Raw genomic sequence first — 19,736 nt, forward strand, 5'->3', positions numbered from 1 at the left:
ACTCTTTTCACAGGTTCAATTGGAACCACTGAGACAGGTAAAGGGGCAACAATGAAGTAATACCACTTAACATGATGTAAGGGTTAATCTAAAGTGCTAGTAATGTGTTTAAGTATCAATTAGGAATTAATTGATTACATTTAAAAATAAACAATTTGTTATGAGGTTGGCTAATGCATAAGTGTGTCATGTTGCAGAAGCATGAGTTCCGAATAGAGTAGTGAGGTTTGCGGAAATTCACCAACTCGGTGCATATTGCCAGCTTCCCGTCCTTTCGGACTCTGTAAGACCGTGCAGAATCTTTGTGTTCCCACCGCACACGCACGTTTGGATGTAGTCCGAAGATACTCCCTCTTCTTAAAGAGTCTGTCCGAAGGGATGCGGACGACCTGTGGGCGTGTGTTCTTAGAATGTCCGCACGGCGTGGCTTTCGGTCATTTCCGAAATAATTCGGAACGGACCGCAATAACCAGAATAAGGCCCATTGTTCTTCATGCAAGACAGGACATTATCTTTCTGCATTCTGAAGGTATCAGCAAGCAAGGATAACGAGTGGTTACCCGCATTACATCATTATCTTGCCCACAGGTCTTCAAATGATAGGCCATTCCGATTGGTCGAAAACAGCCATATCTTTTAAAAATATCTATCCATGTGTGGGCAGCTTTAGGTGTAAAGTCTGTCTAATTATAAGCATAGGACCGTTATTGTGCATGGAAATTGAAGTGTTTGTGCATGGAGGAGAGGGCTGTACACCATCGCACAACACAGGAATTCATCCCGTAAATATGTTTCCCCCCCCAACTTTTATGTTTAGTGTTACGGCCCTGACGGGCACACATTTAAATGTCCATTGCGAGCAGCTGTTTCTATACCAGCCACTATACTACAGTACTATACTTATTAGCAAAATACAGTCATCATTTTTTTTAAATGTAGTTGAGTCACAGAATGTCATTAATTTTAAATATCTTCAATTTTGTACTGTTATTTTTGTAAATGCAGATTCATATAAAAAAAATATTCAATTAAATCAGTTGATGCACAAGCTGGGGTGTCTTTAGGGAAATTCTCACTGGGCAAATTAGAAATAATTAGAACACTGAATATTCATTTAAGGGGCTGTACTAATTACACAAATCTTTGCTCTGTGTGATTTCTGCATACTTAGCCTAGATTGGGACTTGACTTACAATTGCATGCTGCAGTCTATGTTATAATAGGGAGATACAGTAGAACTGTTTCCTAAACAACAAGCTCTTATTTCATTTCAAAAGTATCTGCACTGTGTGTAGACTAATTGTGCCTGTGAGTTCTGCATTACTGCTGCTTTCTGTCCCCTGTGACTTTCTCGCCACTTGACCTGACACAATATACACGCCAAAACTCGCTTTACAAACTCACTGAAGCAGCAATTGTAGAGAAATCAATTTCTTGTTCTTTGGTTCCTCAGAACTTTTCATGAAATCATAAAAGCCTCTATTCTTCCCTATCTTTTAAAATATCTAGTATATGCCTTCTGGGGAAATTTGGTTGTTTTTAATTGAAGTTATCCTGTTGCTCCTAGTTCCTGGCCGTGAAGACTATCATTTTGTGGCCTGAGCAACCATTCAGCCAATCAATTGACTTTCACATTACCCTCAGCTCACTGTGTGACTGCAGTTTTTCTTGAACTATATGGCCTACCAGTTAACCAGGCGCTAAAAACTAGTATTGACTCTGAGGCATGGGGCATTGCAATTAAATTGCTTCAAATGCTATTGTTTTTTATTATTGCTATGAGTAACTCCTGTCCCAGCCAAAATATTTTTGTTGACTTTGGAATATGTTGCAATTGGCTATATAATTGTCTGGATTATATGAAATGAAACATATTTAGGGATCTGCAAACAAATACAGTAAATGCAGCAGTCAGATACTTACAGGTGTTTTATTTGACAGCAGCCTATTTCCTCCTGTAGGAAAAATTAACTCATTAACATTTTCATACCTTCTGCCCTTAAAAGACCCTGTTTAAAATATACACGTAAAATGAAATGAAAACCTTTACCCACTTTCTGCCAAATGAAATAGACCATTTTTTTGATAAACTGTTGATTTATCAAAATATAAGAGCTATAGGAATTTAGTATCTCCAAAATGTAATGTACTGAAGTTATTTCACAAATTCTCCTTCAAGCATTTACATTTTCACTTTTTTAGTATTCACATAACATTTTCCATACTTATAATGGGAAATGTGATCTGCCTGAATTTATGAAAAAAAAATGGGGAGCTCTGTGATAGTAATGCTATCTCCAGATAGCACAATTAGGTCTAACCTCAATTTCTTCTACTTCTGCACAGCCTTCTACTGTATGTCTGCTGACATTGAAGACTGTGCTCCAATATCAGCCATGTGTGTATATTAGATACAAAGGCTATTCACTTTGTAAAAAAAATAAAGTTGTACATACTGTACCTGCACCCAGGTGATCCAGTGAAGTCATCTGGTCCAAATCAGAGATGTGTATTAATATAACCATGGCCCTTATGGTTATTTACCACTTACTAGTCCCTATGTTCTTAGTTTTGGATGATAGAGAATGAACAGTCTACAAAATATTAGACTGTACCTAGCAACAAGAGATGAGAGTGCAGTTCATTCATGTGATCTCATCACTGAGGTCAGGTTTCATGTGACAGGGTCAAGGTCATGATGTGAAGAGGGTACATTTAAGCAGCAGACTCAGACTTATATATAGCATATACATAATATAAACTGCTCTCCTGGAAATACCATTGTGCTCTCCAAGCCCATCTGGCAGTGTATTCTAGCTTCCTGGATATAGGGGGCTTGAATCACATTATTGTGGTACCACCCTCTACTGTCTCCAAGACCCATGGATATAACACGTAGACCTTAACCCAGAAATGGTGGCTGATATTATCATAAGGCATTTCAGGAGAAGAAATGATGCAGCAGAAAGCCACAGACTTTCTATTATGAAAGAATTATGGTTTTTGTGACATGAAGTAATACATGAATCATTCAGACACATAACCTCTCTTAAAATCTTTGCTGAATGATAAGGAATGTCATGATGTCATATATGTGTGAGCATCCTTTTGTAACTCCAAGGATTGTTGGATAAACCTGCTCTCTAATGAAACAAACCACAAGTTGCTGGGAGACCAGCAGCTTGTGGTTTGTTTCATTAGAGAGCAGGAAAATCATGTTGCCTGCTTTCCCTGGAGTTCACAAGGTCTCCCCAATACAGGATAATACCACTGTGGTAATTGAAACATCTATGTACCTCATTCTTCAATTGTAATTAATGCACAGAAATACGGGTTGGACTATGCACAAGATTCCTCTCAAGAACCTGTCATTCATAGAGAGCTGAGAGGCAGTGTAATGTATGGTATTAAGCTAAGAAACAGCCTTAGCCAATGGCTTGGTGGTGCTCCCTAGAGTCAGAAAAGCAGCATTTAAGTCAAAGAAAAAGAAGAATCTTATGGGCATTCTCATTTGTTTCTCGAAAAAAAATTGGGAGGAAAATTTTACTTTAAATATTTTTTTGTTAAAAGTTTATTAAATATGTATAGTCTATATAATTATGACCATATCTATCAATAATTAAATATAGTGTAGTATAATACTGTGAATATTTGTTGAACATAAACTTTCAAAGGTATATTACCTTTTTTAACCTAATATGCCCTTTTTCCACCACAAACTGAATAAGTGTCCCTAAAAGAAGAGTCTTCTTTTTATATGACTTGAATACTTTCATTGAAACTAAGCCTGTTTTTCAAAGAAGATGGTGGGACCATAATGATGCATTTCCTCATAATTCACATTAAACTACTGAAATAATGCCCAATTCCCTGTGGAAGTGTATTGGAGCAGAAAGCAAGGAGCTATTTGGGAGATTTGCATAATGTTCCAGAGTCCAGGACGCCATCTGAATTTTTGAAACCTCCAGGTCTTTTCTGGAGAGTAGGAAAATACTGTATGGAATAATCTGAACCTTGAAATAGGTCTATAGATGAATTATAGGTGTACAAATTATGGAGGTTAATCTGGTTCGCAGCTTTGTGAGTCCCCCAGACGCCTCCTGTCGAATGCCGGTCCGCCCGCCCCACCTCGCATCCGCATTCGTTTGCACGAGCTGCAAATGGATGTTTAACCTAAATATCCATTCACAGGCTATATGAAAACACCCACATCATTCGATGGTCATTGACGTGGTGAGTGCACGCATATCTAAAGTGACTCTATGTCACTTAGATTTGCGTGCACACTCGGGCGGGAAGCTGACATCCGGTGATGGCAGCTGGCCACCCCCTGCACCCATGTCACGGGGTGATTTCCATGGGAACATCCAGCGTTTGCATGGAAATGTCCATAAAATGCTGCCTCACTCCCATAGAGTTGGGTGTGTGTGCCCGGCAAACACCCTGTTCAACATGGCCGCATTCACCCTGTGTCTGCATGCGCAGACGCACAACATCAGTCCCCCGTGTGAACGCATGGGGGATATAAATCAACCAGAATAACCCCCTATGTGTGTTCTCCTCTCAATATCTTATATAGAAGACTACATTTTCATTTGTTTAGTCCAAATTGTTTCCTCCACTTTGAAAACAAACAAAAAACCCTGAATAGCACATAAACTATTGCATTTTTATTTTCGTATCACATACTGTATCTACAAAGTGAAATGAAGAATATATTTGCTAGTCTAGTCCCCCCCCCCCCCACCCCCCCTTCTTATATGCTGGGAACTAAAAAGTATTTAATTAAGCTGATTTACTTCACTAAATTGCTTTGTGGGATAAAAACTATCTAATTTTTTTCTTATTTTGGTATAATAAAACAATGTGTAATTCAAATGTGATACTTCCAGTACGAGACAATTGAATTTTTTTTTTTTTCCGGAAGATGTGCAATGATTGATATTAGAGATGAAACATGTGTCAACAAGACTCACATCATGTCTCTACCAATCCCACATGAAAGACCGAAAAGCTATCACAGAAATAATACGTTTGAATAAGTCTTAAACAGCTAAATACATAGTAGAGGGATTTTTCGTGTAAGTTGCAGAGTTGAATGCACCTTGAAATGCCTCTGACTTGGCATATCGGCAAAAATGCTTAGAGCTTATTACTTTTTACGCATACAGTATGCTATTAAATCCACATGAGCCCTTTTCTCAGTTTCCCAACCATAATAGCAGTTATGTGGAACAAACAAGTTGGTGTGAAGAACATTTCAATATTTGCAAAGTTAAGGGTAGAAAGTTGCTTTCTGCAAATAACAGACGAGACCTATGCTGAACTCTGAGGCTGCATACTTTTTGCAGTACTGCACCTGGGTGATCGGATTGCGCAAGAAATCTCAGAGACCTAGCAAAATATCAGAAGCAGGTGACATAGGAATACTTCATTGACACCCCCCACGTGCGCATGAAAGGTGGAGGCTGCATTGCTTACAGTACAATTTTGTTGGTGATTTTTTTATTTTAATGATTCATGAAACTCTAGTTATCATTTGTGATGTTGGATTTGTTGTACTCAAGAGTGTATGCAGTTACCATAGGTGCAGAGAGTACAGCTGCTATGGAACTGAGAGGACTGGCTTACCTTCCCAGGTGTTCTATACATTTGTAAGCAATGGGTGGTAAATAGGGCCCATATAAACTTTTTTGCCTTGGGAACTACAATTTATCTAGTTATAACCTTGGACTTGATCATTGTAATATAGGGCCTTATTCTAGTTCACTCTTTCTGACAAAATCCTTCTTCGATGGACAAAACCATGTGCACTGCAGGTGGGGCAGATGTTACTTGTGCAGACAGAATTAGATTTGGGTGGGGTTTTACTTCAAAGTGAGATCTATATTGCAGTGTAAAAATAAAGCAGCCAGTATTTACCCTGCACAGAAACAAAATAACTCACCCAAATCTAATTCTCTCTGCACATTTTACATCTGCCCCCTGCAGTGCACATTGTTTTGTCCATCTAAGAAGGATTTTGTCAGAAAGAGTGAACTAGAATAAGGCCCACGGTGTAAAAAGAACTGGAGGGCAGTATAATGTTACATAATATGAAATGGGGCAATGTAATGTGGCAAAATATGAAGTGGAGGTACTACAGTGTAACATTATATGACCTGCCAGCACTGTAATGTAGCATAATGTAGAATAATATGAATTGTAATTTTCTGTACAAATGTAGCCACGCTCATTGGTACAGCCGCTTGTGCCTGTCTGTCATAGTCGCACCAGCGGCATGTAATCGCTAGGCCACAACATTACATTGCTACTAAAATGCATTTTCAAGAAAAAAAAGCAGTATCTACCAGGAACTGGTGCGCCAAGAGTGTGTGACTGCAACAACAATGTATAAAGAAGTACAATATCTGTATAGCACTACTACTGTTCATAAAACAATTTAAAACACTACTATAAGACATAACTGTATGGCATAACATTAACTAAGGCCCTATTACGGTTTGAAAAATGATAATTATATTGCAGAAGTTCAGAAAATGAAGAACATAAAATAAATAGCTGCCACAGAGACGTGTCTCTCTAGAAGCATTGACATAAACCCCTTCAATATGTTGCTAAGGGCCCAAAAAGTTCTGGCTATTCTGGCTATATATTAATGGTATTACTGTATAAGCTGCTTGATTAGAGAAAGTGGGATGTCATCAAACTTATAGAAAAATGTGTGTTAGGATTAATGATCAGCTCCAGAGGCCCATCTTTTTCTTATGTGAGTAAGAGCAGGGGCCAAAGAATGCCCAAGAAGCCCCTCACAGTTACAATGCTTAAAAGGAAAACCTAAACAGGATATAACTGTGCAGGCACTGCCACCATCCCCTTGAGCTTCAGTATGTAGAAGAGTAGTGTAAGTCCACCATAGTTCACTACATATATCTCTGGGTGCTGCCTGTTCTATTTGTGTCTACAGTGAGACACATGCACGAGGTGAATAATGGACATTGCAGAAATCCTTACTTTTAGCATAACACTTCTAAAACGTATAACTATTAATTGTTGTTCTTGAATATTCAAGTTCTTATGCAATGAAGAATGAATTTAAAGTGTACCCATTGTCTAGTCTTCATGGAGGCAGCCATCAGGGGTAAGGGTCATAGGGTTGATATATTTAAGGTCGACAGTCAATAGAGTGACCATTATTGGTTAACAGACAATCTGTGGACATGGTTCGACATGGCCAAAGGTCAACACAAGCAATAAGTTGACATGAGTTTCTTATGTTTTTTTTTTGGTGCCGATGTTGACACCGTATAAGTGTACTGCATCCCCTCGCTTGGACTGCTTTGCTCGCCATGCTTCGGACACAGGCCCTTATTCAGATCTGATTGAAGTTACAAATTTGTTCGGAAAATGGGCAAAACCATGTGCACTGCAGGTGGGGCAGATGTAACATGTGCAGAGAGAGTTAAATTTGGGTGGGGTGTGTTGAAACTGAAATCTTAAGTGCAGTGTAAAAATAATGCAGCCAGTATTTACCCTGCAGAGAAACAACAAAACACAAATCTAACTCTCTCTGCCCCACCTGCAGTGCACATGGTTTTGCCCATTTTCCAAACAAATTTGTACTACGCTCAGCACACTATTATAGTCTAACTCTATGTCCACTTGGATGGTAAAGTATGAAAAAGTCTTGTCAACCATTTTCATGGTGTCCTTTTTCATGTCGATATATTGCTTGTGTCAACCTTTTGACCATGTTGACCTAAGCTTTGTCAACCTTTTTCATGTATCGACCTATGGCCTCTTGACCAATAGTGGTTTACCTATTGACTGTTGCCCTTCATAGTTTCGACCAGCCAACCGCATCCCGCCATAAGAACTAGTGAGGCTAATGAGGTATGAGACACAAAGTGTTAATGCCCTAAAGGAGCCATAATTGATAGGCTGAATATTGTTTCTTCTCACAAAATGGCTGCCTCCACACTCCTTAGGCAACTGGTCCACTTTAAAATAAATGTGTGGCTTATGCTGTTTTCTGATATCTTGTTATTTTTGTTTTCCAAGGGAGATGCATTAGCAATGCATGGGTATGTGATGGCGATATTGATTGTGAGGACCATTCAGATGAGGATAATTGCGAAGGTTATATGTGTGGACCACCCAAATACCCCTGTGCTAATGATACCTCCATCTGCCTGCAGCCTGAGAAGCTCTGTAATGGGAGAAGAGATTGTCCTGATGGATCTGATGAAGGCGAAATCTGTGGTATTTTTCTTTTTGAATAACCATATTTTCCTTGATTTGATTTGTCTATGTTCTTAAAATCATTCATAATGGGAATCTTTTACCTGCTGCTAATTAACTGCTTTTGGCTACAACTTTCATATGATCATGGGAAGTGTTGCAGCATTTTGAGAACTAACTGTAGACTATCTATACAAGTCTTCTTGAGGAAAGGAATTCAAAAACATTGTTGAAGCTATATAGCTGCCTGCTATAATAAATAATTTAAAAACAACAATTAGCTAGTATTGCAATTGAATGAAAGTCACGCATATTGGTGCTTAGTCTGTTCAGTTACTTTCTGCTACAAACTAACACAAAGTGTTTGTATATTTCCATCTCTTGGTTGTCAGTGATAAGACACGTACAGTAGCACGAATAACGGGTATTTGTTGGGTTCACTTGCCATTTTATATCTGGCCCTGTATGAGATATTTGCGGATCACCTGATTGCTTGGCATAACAGCCTTGAATCTTATTTCAAAGTAAAATCTATAAAGTTCTTCAGAATGTAATATACTGTAAGAAGTATGTCTCTTGGAATAAAGATAAGTTTAGACTTAGATTCACAGTACAGTAGGTGGAGAGTTCTGACTTTAGAGTCATGTTCATGTTACATAGAGCAGGGCCAAATCCTGGGGGGAGCTAGGGCGCTGGCTCGAGGGGGTGGGGGGTTAAGGTGCCCAATAATGATTTATTGGCAGAAGTGTCAGTTCCATCTCTTTCATCCCCCTCTTCCTCCCCCACACTGTGTCCTCTCCACCCACTCCTTCCCTTCTAGCCACATCGCTCACTCCTTCCCCACAGCCTGCATGCCACATCTCTCGGGCCTTCACCATAGCCTGTACTCTACACCAAGTGCTCTTTCCCCAAAGCCTGCACACCACATTGCCCACACCTTCCCGCAGCCTGCACGTCACATCTCTCAGGCCTTCACCGCAGCCTGCATGCCACACCATGTGCTCTTTCCCCACAGTCGTCACGCCACATCGCTTGGTCCTTCACCGAGGCCTGCACACCACACCGCGCACTACTTCCGCCCAGCCTGCACACCACAAAGCTCGGTCCTTCACCGAGGCCTGCATGCCACATCGCTTGCTCCTTTCCCATATCCTGCATGCCCTCCTGTCTTTGAGCGACAGGCTACGGATTCACATTCCATTTGGCAGCCGCTGGCAGTCCAGCACTGCTCTGCAGCACCAGCGGCTGTCTATCACTGTCTGCACTGCAATCTGCAGCAGATGACAGGATATAGGGATACTTGCCCCCCCGAGCCAGATAGAATTTTTAATAAAGGAGTGGAGGGGGGGGGGGGGGGGGGGTAGGGTCTAGACTGCCGATTCCATGTGCTCTGGCCATCTGCATGGACTCTGCTGAGAAAAACATCCCAAAGATGGTCACAGCTTTGTAGAAAAAAAATGACAATAAACACAGCATAACAAACCTATAGATGAACTTACAGTTATATTTTCTAATGTATCTGGCAGAAAATCAATTTTTTCAAGAATTACATTTATCAGGAAATTCAAGTGAATTATCAAATATAAGTCCATAATTATTGCATTATTTGGGAGTTATGCAGCCAGTTTCCACGCTGAGACCTTTAGTTCCCCCACAAATAGACCTACTGTATACTGTACATTGCAAAGTCTGCACCATTAATAAAATACAGTACGACATTTCTGCAAATTACACTGCAGTAGTTTCCTTTTTAAAAGTCATCTTTATATAGATATACTGTAAGTCTTTATAGGTGAACTCACATTTCTGCAGAACAGTGGGTGTATACAGTAAATCTAGAAGACATTATCACATGAACAGCACTTGGCCAGTGAATATACTGTATAGATATATTTTAAAGTCTATTAATAACAGTCTTCATGCTAGTGAAAGTTTCCATGATATAACACTTCTCATTATTCCACTTCATGACAAGAAGATGAAAACTTATGATCAAATGTAATTTTTTTTTTCCTGGAAGCGATATTTAATTCATTAGCCAGGCAAAACCTAATTTATGTGGAGATCACTGCCATTATGGTTATCCCAGAGGGGGTGATAATGCTTCATACTTGGTTCTGGTATATGTAATTTTCTTCAATTTGAATTTTAAATTCTTTTTGGCACTTTTCTATAAACATAATTCTATCTATCTAGATATCTATCTGTCTCAACTGTCCACTCCCTTAAAACAACAGAATTTTGTTAAATTTGAAATCCTTAATTCCACACTACAATGTCAAAGAACATTTTATTTAAACGCTGTGCATTTGTGATATAGTAATGTATTTTGAAAACTTTTTAATTAAGTCTTCCTCTATGAATACTTAATAAGGCAGTTCCTAAGCACAGGGCGGTAGAGAACATGATCTTTGGGGGATTGGCCTATTCATGGGAAACATGGCCACACCCGCTTATAATAAAAATACAGAAAAATAGTACAGGTATGCTCGGGACCAGAAGATTTTTGGATAACGGATTATTCCGTATTTCAGAATATTTTTATATTTCAATGATGTATCTTTAGGTATGTTGTGTCTTATCTCAGGCACTGACCTTGAATGCCAAGCAATCACCTTCTTGCATATATTTACTGCCAGTTACATATTATGTCCCCAGTAGTGCTTTTAGCAACAACAACAAAAAAAAAAATGTTTTCCCACTTTCTGGAATGTATGGTTTTCGGAATAATTTGGATAACGGATATTTGGATAAGGGATACTCAACTTTTACTTTAAGCACCTTCCTGGCCACAGTGCACCCCAGCACACAGCAGCATGTGTAGGGTTGATGAGAAGAGCTCCTACTGCTTCCAGGGTTTGGGGTGAAAACTCCACATTAGACCCCTTCATCAGAACTGGGCCTAGGTAATTAGAACCCCCTCCTCCCCTTACGTCGCCCTTACCTACACATACCCTTAATGGTATCTGCATCTGTCATAGACTAAACCTATTTTTTGTGTAATTGTCAAACCTCCAAAGACCTCAGTTTTAAGAAAAATGTAATGTTATTTATGGGCATATTTACTAATATTATTACTAAAATAGTGTGAAATCAGTGTTTTCACACCCTTTTAACTTTATTTCAGTTCCACTGGGGCACATTTCCTGAAAAACTGCTCCAATCCTTTAGTTTTTAATTTGTTTATATTTTATTTTTTTTAGTAATCAGGTCAAATTTCCCATACTGTAATGAGAAAAGCAATCTGACTGATATTACTAAAAAAAAAATACCCGAGGGAGCCCTGTGATGACAATGCCATCTTGAGGCAGTATTAACCACATTCCCTTCCAGTTCCTGGCTCCATTCACTGATATGACAGGCAGCCGAAAGTCGGCAGTCGGTATCCATGTGTGTCTGACAAGACCATAGGCTGATCACCCTAAAATAAAAGTTATCTTTTGAATTTTACCTAAAGGCTTCCTGCTGTCGTGATTGGTGTCCCTGTGGTCTCCTCCGTGCTTCTGCATATCTGTTTGACTACTTGTCCTGTGACCCTAGTCATCTGATGTCTTCTATAAACCGGCTAATGTGATCTCTTCACTACTGACACAACAGAGACAGGTTTCTTTCAAAGCCCCGCTCCCTGCATGTGCATTTTGATATGCATCCATGAATATTAATAAATAATTACAATTATGGGATATAAAACCCACTAATTGAAAAATATCATTATCACTTTCCACCAGCCACAAAAGATAACTACACCCCTTAGTGAAAGACATACATTTAAAACAAAGTACATAACAAGTTCATATAAATATCAATAATTAAATGATACACAGTACATAACAAGTATATAAATATCAATAATTAAAGGATACAGAGCCACTCACAACATTAATCTGTCCATACATTATAAATATGGCCCACTTAAAGCCTTTTTAAACCTGATTAGCAAGGCTGCGATTTTTGCAGATTTACAAATCAATGTGCACCGCAGGTAAGGGAAATATAACACGTGTAGAGAGAGTTAGATTTGGGTGAGTTATTTTGTTTCTGTGCTGGGTATATACTGGCTGCCGAATTTTTGGACTGCAATTTAGATTTCAGTTTGTACACACCCCACCCAAATCTAACTCTCTCTGCACATGTTACATCAGCCCCACCTGCAGTGCACATGGTTTTGTCCATCTGCAAAAATTGCAGTCTTGCTAACAGGTCTGATTTAGTCTTTTTGTATAATATGGGTTGAAGTGTGCCGCAAACAGTCTACAGCATTGTAAAAAGTGTGTGCTAAAGTATACTAGAGATGGGAGTTCTATTGAAGATTGCCCATAGCAACCAATCAGATTCTATCTATTATCATCTAGAAGTTGCTGAACAAAACAGTAGTAGAATCTGATTGGATGGCAGTTGACAGATACACAGATACTGATTGCAAAATCAATATAAAGGTGTTGGGTGGGGGAGGGGGCTGTATTATGTTGGTAAGGAAAGGAACAGTATATGAGGTAAGAAGCCCCCCTGATTGTGATAGCTTACAATCTATAGGGATGGGGACGTGACATGGGAATATGCATTCATTGACAGAGCAAAGGAGGGGGTATGGGTCATTGGGTCGACCCAATTTATGTCGACATACATTGGGTCGACCACTGAAGGTTTTTAGGCTTTAGGTCAACACCTGAAATAGGTCAACATGGCTAGGGTCCACAGGGTCGGGAAGTAAACAGAAGCATTAGGTTGGCAATGGGAAGGTTGACAGTCAAAAGGTCGACATGAGTTTTTCAAAAAAAATTGTCCCGAATGTACCGCGTCCCCTCGCATGGCTCATCATGCTTTGTGCCAAGTTTCCTTGCTGCGCTTGGCACACTATTTTTTTCTGTTACACCATAGTGGATGGCGTAAAATACCACCTTTGTCGCCCTTTTGACTGGCGACCTTCCTATTGTTGACCAAATACTTGTGTCGACTTTCCAACCCTGTAGACCTTGGCTATGTCAACATATTCATGTGTCGAATTAAAGCCTGTTGACCTTCATTGGCTGACCCAATGCATGTCAAACTTAATAGGGTCAACCTAATGACTGTATCCCCAAAGGAGTGTAGAGGAAGAAGACATAAGAGATGTTATCAGGAGAAAATTCTGTGAGGGCTTTATACAGCACTCAATACACCGAAGCCCCTCCAGCTATTGTGGTCCAGACATAGGCAGTCTTCTGACATTCTGCATTTCATACTGCAGAGTAACATAGTTTGTGAGGTTAAAAATCAGTCCATCAAGTTTAACCTATAGCTGATCTCCTGCGGTGTAAATGGCTTGTATGATGTTACCGAGAGGTGACCGTTTGTCCTATGTACAGTCCTCATAGTAAATGGATCATGTAAAAAGTTAACTGTATTGACCCTTTATGTATTTATATATATATATATATATATATATATATATTAATTATATCCCCTCTTAAATGCCTATTTTTTTTTATGTAAACATATCTAGCTTGGCAATCCTGTCCTCATAACCAATGACTCCATAACCTTCATCAATTTTGTTGCTCTTCTCTGAACCGTTTCAAGTTCCAATATATATTTTTTTTTTTGTTGAGTGGTGACCAGAACTGTACATTGTATTCTATTTGAGGCTGTTCCAATGATTTATAAAGTGGAAAAATTGCACTGTCTTCTCTTGCCTCTATGTCCCTTTTTATGCATGCTAATACCTTATTTGCCTTTGCTGCTGATTATGGCTAGATGCAATAATTTAGAACTGTATAAAGTGTCGAACTGGGGCATGAAGGGCCCACCGAGTAAATGCAGTGGTAAGGGTGTGGTCAGTAGTACAAAGGCTTAGCTAACCATTAGAGAGTGCATGGTCTGGGGCCCTTGATAAATATATACTGTATATATAGTAAATACAGCACTGCTAGTGCAGTCTGGTCTGGAACCTGATCTTTAGAAGGGACCGTGGGGCCAACCAGTGGTTTCCCTTGTAGCCTTGTGGGCCAGTCAAATCCCGAATATAGGCCACAGACATTGACATGTACATGTTGGGTTAGATGTACCTCGAAATCTGTCAGTCTCAAAGCATATATATGACAGATACAATATGTATTGTATGGTACTTAGCAACTTTCATTGGGGGTTCAACGGGACCTTCGCGCAGCCAAAATCTTGGGACCTTCAAATCGCATCACTCATGTGAGGCCATGCCCCTGCTTTGCTGCTGCTGCCCCTCATGTGCATATCATCTATTCCCTGCTGGCAAGCAGGTGGCAGTGGAGACACCCAACTGCCCCTTCCCCAACGTGGGACACTGATGGCTTAAAACTGGCACATTCCCACGGTAAACAGGACAGTTGGGAGGTGTGCACTAGATGTGTATTTAATGCCTATGGCGAGTTGTCATGGCGAGAAGTGCCAATAGCTCGCCACCACAGCTCATTGGTCAGTATTCAACTGACCCCCCTGCACTCACCATTTCCATCTCGGTGGGTTTTTCCAGCGAGGTGGAAACAGCGAGTGTGTCCATCAAAAATGGCGAGAGTCACCGCTAAATGCTGGAACATAGAATAAGGTGAGTGGCTGGTGAAGGGGTTAGATGGTGAGGATGGCTTGTTTTTGGTGATCCTCGCTGAAAACAATCCACCCTCACTGCAGAAAGCCCCTCACCGGTGGTATTGAATAACGCCCTAGGTAGGAAAAGCATAAACAGGAGTCTTGACAGTAATAGTAGTAAATACTAATGTTTCATTAAATAATATAGGGGTAGATGTATTAAGCCTTAAATAGTGATAAATGCAAGGGTGATAGAGTGATAAATGCCCAGCCAATTAGTTGCAAGAGAAAATATTATTTTTACAATTATTAATAAATGTGGACGTCTCAGTTTCAAAATAACATGTAAATGAATACAATTCAGAATCCACAATACAAATACAATTAGAGACACATTTGTTTTCATCTTTTATATCAAGTGAGAACCTTCTAGGCATGAATCTATGAGCTCAATAAACATTGGCCAATCAGAAGTTAGTAAATAGTGCTAATGTATCATTGTGTCACTCCTACAGTACCTGCAAAGAGATACACCTCCTTCAAATACCCCGTGCTAAAAAACTGACATCTGTTTACTTCATAACAAGCCGCTAAAACATGCAGGTGGCATATGCAAAACCATTAAATAAATTTACCTCAACAGTAACTTTAAGTAGCAGTGATTTTTACACTCCATTTATTGCAGGTTACAGCTGTATAGCAGGCTAGTAATGCACATGGCTTAGAATCTCTCTGTAATAAGAAATGAAAGTGCAGCACTTTGTTCTGAGACATCCACCCTCCTCATCAGCCTCCCCATCAACGCTTCACTAGGCTTTTAAAAAAGCAAGTTATTTATGTCTTCAATTTATGATTCCATCCTGACTCTTAACCTCAGGTCTGCAATTGGAAATTACCAATCACAGCTAGTAACCTGCTTGTGTATAAAATAAGGTCTTTCTCAGTTTACAGGCATCTTACCTGTCACTAGCAATATTGTTACCAACAACTAACCATTTTACTATATAACTTGTTTTCTGCAAGTTGCTAAACATTTTTCTCTTTTCATTGCACAGCTACATGGACCATACCTGCACCACTTCCCATTATTCTTATTAACATTTATGTGTGTAACACCAGCATATATTTTACTGGTATTAAGTCACAGATAAGTGTCGCTAGTGATGAGATGGGGCCCAAGTGACCGCAGTTTTTTCACAACCACATTACACACTGGAATTGATTATCCAGCATTGTCCCAAATATATTCATAGGTAGAAGAAGTAAAGCCAGGCCCTGCACAGTCATACGTGTATATATATATTGTGACACGGAATCACATACACTGGATCAAGATGAGATCTTGGTCTTTATTTTGGAGCAGGTCACAGCATACCAGGTACAAAGCATAAGCAAGGGTGGTTACAGCATTGCAGCATACAGGTGTCACAGCATAGTACAAACTCTTCAGAAAGCTCCAGTGGTCCCTACCGTAGCCCACACCCGGCCTGGAAAGGGATATGCGTTGAGGTACTGTTTACCCAGGTGATGCCGCACTTCAAACTTAATCTGCTGTAAGGCCAAAAACCAATGGATCATTCACCTCTTTGTTCATGTGCATCCATTGCAAAGGAGCATGGTCTATGACCAACAAAAACCTTTGTACCAGCAAATAATATTTTAAGGTCTCAACTGCCCACTAAATTACCAAGCACTCCTGCTCTACAGTTGAATACTTGCGCTCTCTGGGCAGTAATTTTCGGCTAAGTTAGAGGACCAGCTTCTCCTCTCCATCTATCTCTTGGGAAAGGACAGCCCCTAATCCTTTCCCTGAGGCTTCAGTCTGCAACACAAACTTTTTAAAAATCAGGACACTCTGTACATTAAGATCCTCTTAAATCTTGCCAAGCAGTTTCCACTGGTCTAGACCATGTTATTTTGTCTGGTGGAGCCGCTCTAGTGGCAAAATCATGTATGAATCTGCGGTAATAACCCACCAGACTGAGAAATGTCCTAAATTGCAACTTACATTTGGGTTTAGACCAAGAGAACACCACTTCTACCTTACTAGACTGATGTTTAACATGTCCTCTGCTCACAATGTACCCCAAATACTTGGCTTACACCATACCAGTGGCACATTTCTCATTAAACCCGTTTGCACGTAGAGACTTTAAGATGGCCTTTACCTTTGGTAGGTGTGATTCCCTGTCAGAGCTGAAAGTAACAATGTTGTTTAAATATGCAGCTGTGGGGCCACAGCAACTTATTCATAGCTCTCTGGAAGGTTGCTGAGGCACCATGTATACCAAATGGCACTTGGTACTGAAATAATGTAAGCCCTCTGGGCTAGAGAAGGCTGTTTTTGCCTTAGCAGTGTCTGTCAAAGGAATCTGCCAATATCCTTTTGTTTACATTTTCTACCAACTCATCAACCCTGGGCATAGGTCACAAATCAAAGCAAGAAACTTGATTTAATTTACAGAAGATTGCAGAATCTTAAAGCACCCGAAGGCTTAGGTACTAAGACAATGGGGTTATTCCACTCGCTGGTTGATTCCTCTATGACTCCTAGGTGTAGCATCTCTTTCACCTCTTGCTTTACCGCTGCGCGCTTTCCCCCGGGTAGGTGATACAGACTTTTTTTAATGACCAACCTGAGTAGAGTCACAACATCATAACAAAAGAGTATTTCTATGGCGCCTACAGTATCAGGAGCTTAGACTGTAAGCAGGTCACCACCTACAATCTAAAACAATCTACGCGTTTTGGCATGCTGCAGTGCCTTTTTCATGATTAGTGTCAAGGGCGCTCACGTCCAGGCACACAACCTTATATGCTCGGACCGGCTGTTGCCCTACAGCGGTTGTATATATATATATATATATATGTCTTGTATATTGTTTTAGTGTATATTTCATTTATACAAAGGAAGTCCATTGTGTGCTTTTACATCTGGCCCCCACGCTTTGTACCCGGGTTCCATCTCAGCATGGTGTGCTAGTGTTTTTGTCACACACTGTAATATTGATATTTCTTGAAGTTTATTTAAAAATTAACTTTTTGGAGATGGCGATTCTTATCCGTGGTTACCGTGATTACCTTTGGTTTGGAAAAGGATGACTATAAAAAAAAAAAACGCCATGTGTGTGCTTTCTGCTTATCTGAAGTAAGCATACGTGTGTGCTTGTTCTCACTTCCATCTGCACGTGTGTGGTCCTATTTTCTACGGGTGTTTCAAAAACCTGGAGTGGATCTACTTATAAACCACTCCCCCACACCAAGGGTGTTTAACATCCCAAAAGTGTGTTTTTTTATTATTTTACATGTCCTACTGACTGACACTCATTGAGGACTTTTTATTCAACTATATACTGAGGACCATTGAAGATCTCCAATTCATTTGTTCTCCATACCTGAAGATCTTCACCTAATTTGCATTTTATTTATTGGACTTCATACCTATAGCACCTGTTCTTTTGATTTGGAGTTAGAACATCATGTCAGATGATCTGTGTCCTTCCCAGAATGGTAGAAAAGTGTGACTTTAATGGGTACCTGGAATTCTGGAACTGTTTTTGCTACCAAAGAGGGCTGACTGGCACTTTCCTTTCAAGCTTTTAACAGGTTTATATGGTAGATTTGGACCTCCCTTCTTCTAACCTCTGTCAAACCTTTTAATTGAATGGACCAATGGCCTCTATGATCTCATAAGGGCCCCTCATTGAGCATACATCTTACTTTCTGTAGTAGGTACAAGCACTAGCACCTTGTCTCATGGTTTACATCATAACTTTGTTTCTGAGGATGTTGAGCCCTTTCCATGTGTTCATTCATGAGGGGTGCAATCTGCCTTAGAGGGCCGTATAACTGGGCCACAAACTGAACAATGTTAGGATCATGATAAGGTTGTTGTTCCCACCCTTCTTTTAACAACCTTTATTGGGTTTACCTAAAAAGGTCCTCTCAGAGGATGGATACTAAAGAAAAAGGGTTCAAAACATAAAGACATGATGCAGCAAATTAGTCTTGCTTGTTTGTGACAAGGACCATAGACTCGGTAAAGCATCTATTTAGTTACCCAAATAAGTAAGTTTTGAGTGTTTTGGATTGCAAAGTAAATGATAATTCAAGGCTATTCAGAATGAAACAGACTCCACTCTCTTTTTTTTGGGCTACTGTATAGACTAGACATAAAGTGCTAGTCAGTCTGATGGTATGTAACAATGATCTACAGTAGTACAGTGTACAAAAACATTCATAAGAGATCAATAGAAAAGATGCAAAACAAGTACAAAGGTTCTTTAAAATAAAATATATAATTATCATAATAATAGTGAATTTTTTTAAAGATAATTAACATTAAAAGGTCATACTAAACATATAATCTCATAACTGCATAGAAAATCCTGACAGAGAAAATGGAATGACTCATTTTATTGTTCGCCCTAATTTGTTCATTTATGGGCATTCTGTATGTGCATGTGATTCAGTCATTGCCCTTCCAGGTGATAGTGGTAGATTATGATAATTGGTTATCCACAATGCACATGCAAACTCTAAAATAATTTGTGTAGGCTCATTGGATAATAAACATATACATAATTCAGGTTAATACAAAAAAAAAACACAATAGTTCAAAATTACCTGTTAATCCAAAATCCAAACACTTTAACAAAGTCTGGAGAAATAATAAACACAATGATTGCCTCTTGAGGTGGCTGGAGTGAATTGCAGTATATAGACGAGTGGTAGTCTACCATAGACTTATATGCACACTGGATCACAACGCACCTGAGTACACACACCTAATATATTGAGATGATGCATATAAAGATTTCCCATTACTGTGCACTTTCTCTGTATATTTCCATAAGGTCTAGTAGGGGGATGAGTAGGAAGTTCTGTATTACTGACTGTATGGTTGTTCAGATGATTTGTGACTCTACTCTTGATCTATGAACCCATAATATCAGGGA

The 19,736-nt window shown here is 39.5% G+C and overlaps 1 protein-coding gene across 4 annotated transcripts in view; it reads left to right on the plus strand.

Moving 5' to 3' along the window:
• Positions 1-19,736, plus strand: part of LRP1B (LDL receptor related protein 1B) — a 1,445,580-nt gene that overhangs the window by 805,976 nt on the left and 619,868 nt on the right. For all 4 annotated transcript variants that reach the window (XM_083153866.1, XM_083153869.1, XM_083153867.1 and 1 more), the window contains exon 22: positions 8,062-8,262. In XM_083153866.1, the coding sequence (XP_083009992.1) occupies positions 8,062-8,262 (201 nt within the window). The remainder of the gene's footprint in view (positions 1-8,061; positions 8,263-19,736) is intronic.

The sequence above is a fragment of the Crinia signifera genome, chromosome 7 (assembly GCF_055691185.1).
Source record: "Crinia signifera chromosome 7, ASM5569118v1, whole genome shotgun sequence".
Taxonomy (NCBI): Eukaryota; Metazoa; Chordata; class Amphibia; order Anura; family Myobatrachidae; genus Crinia; species Crinia signifera.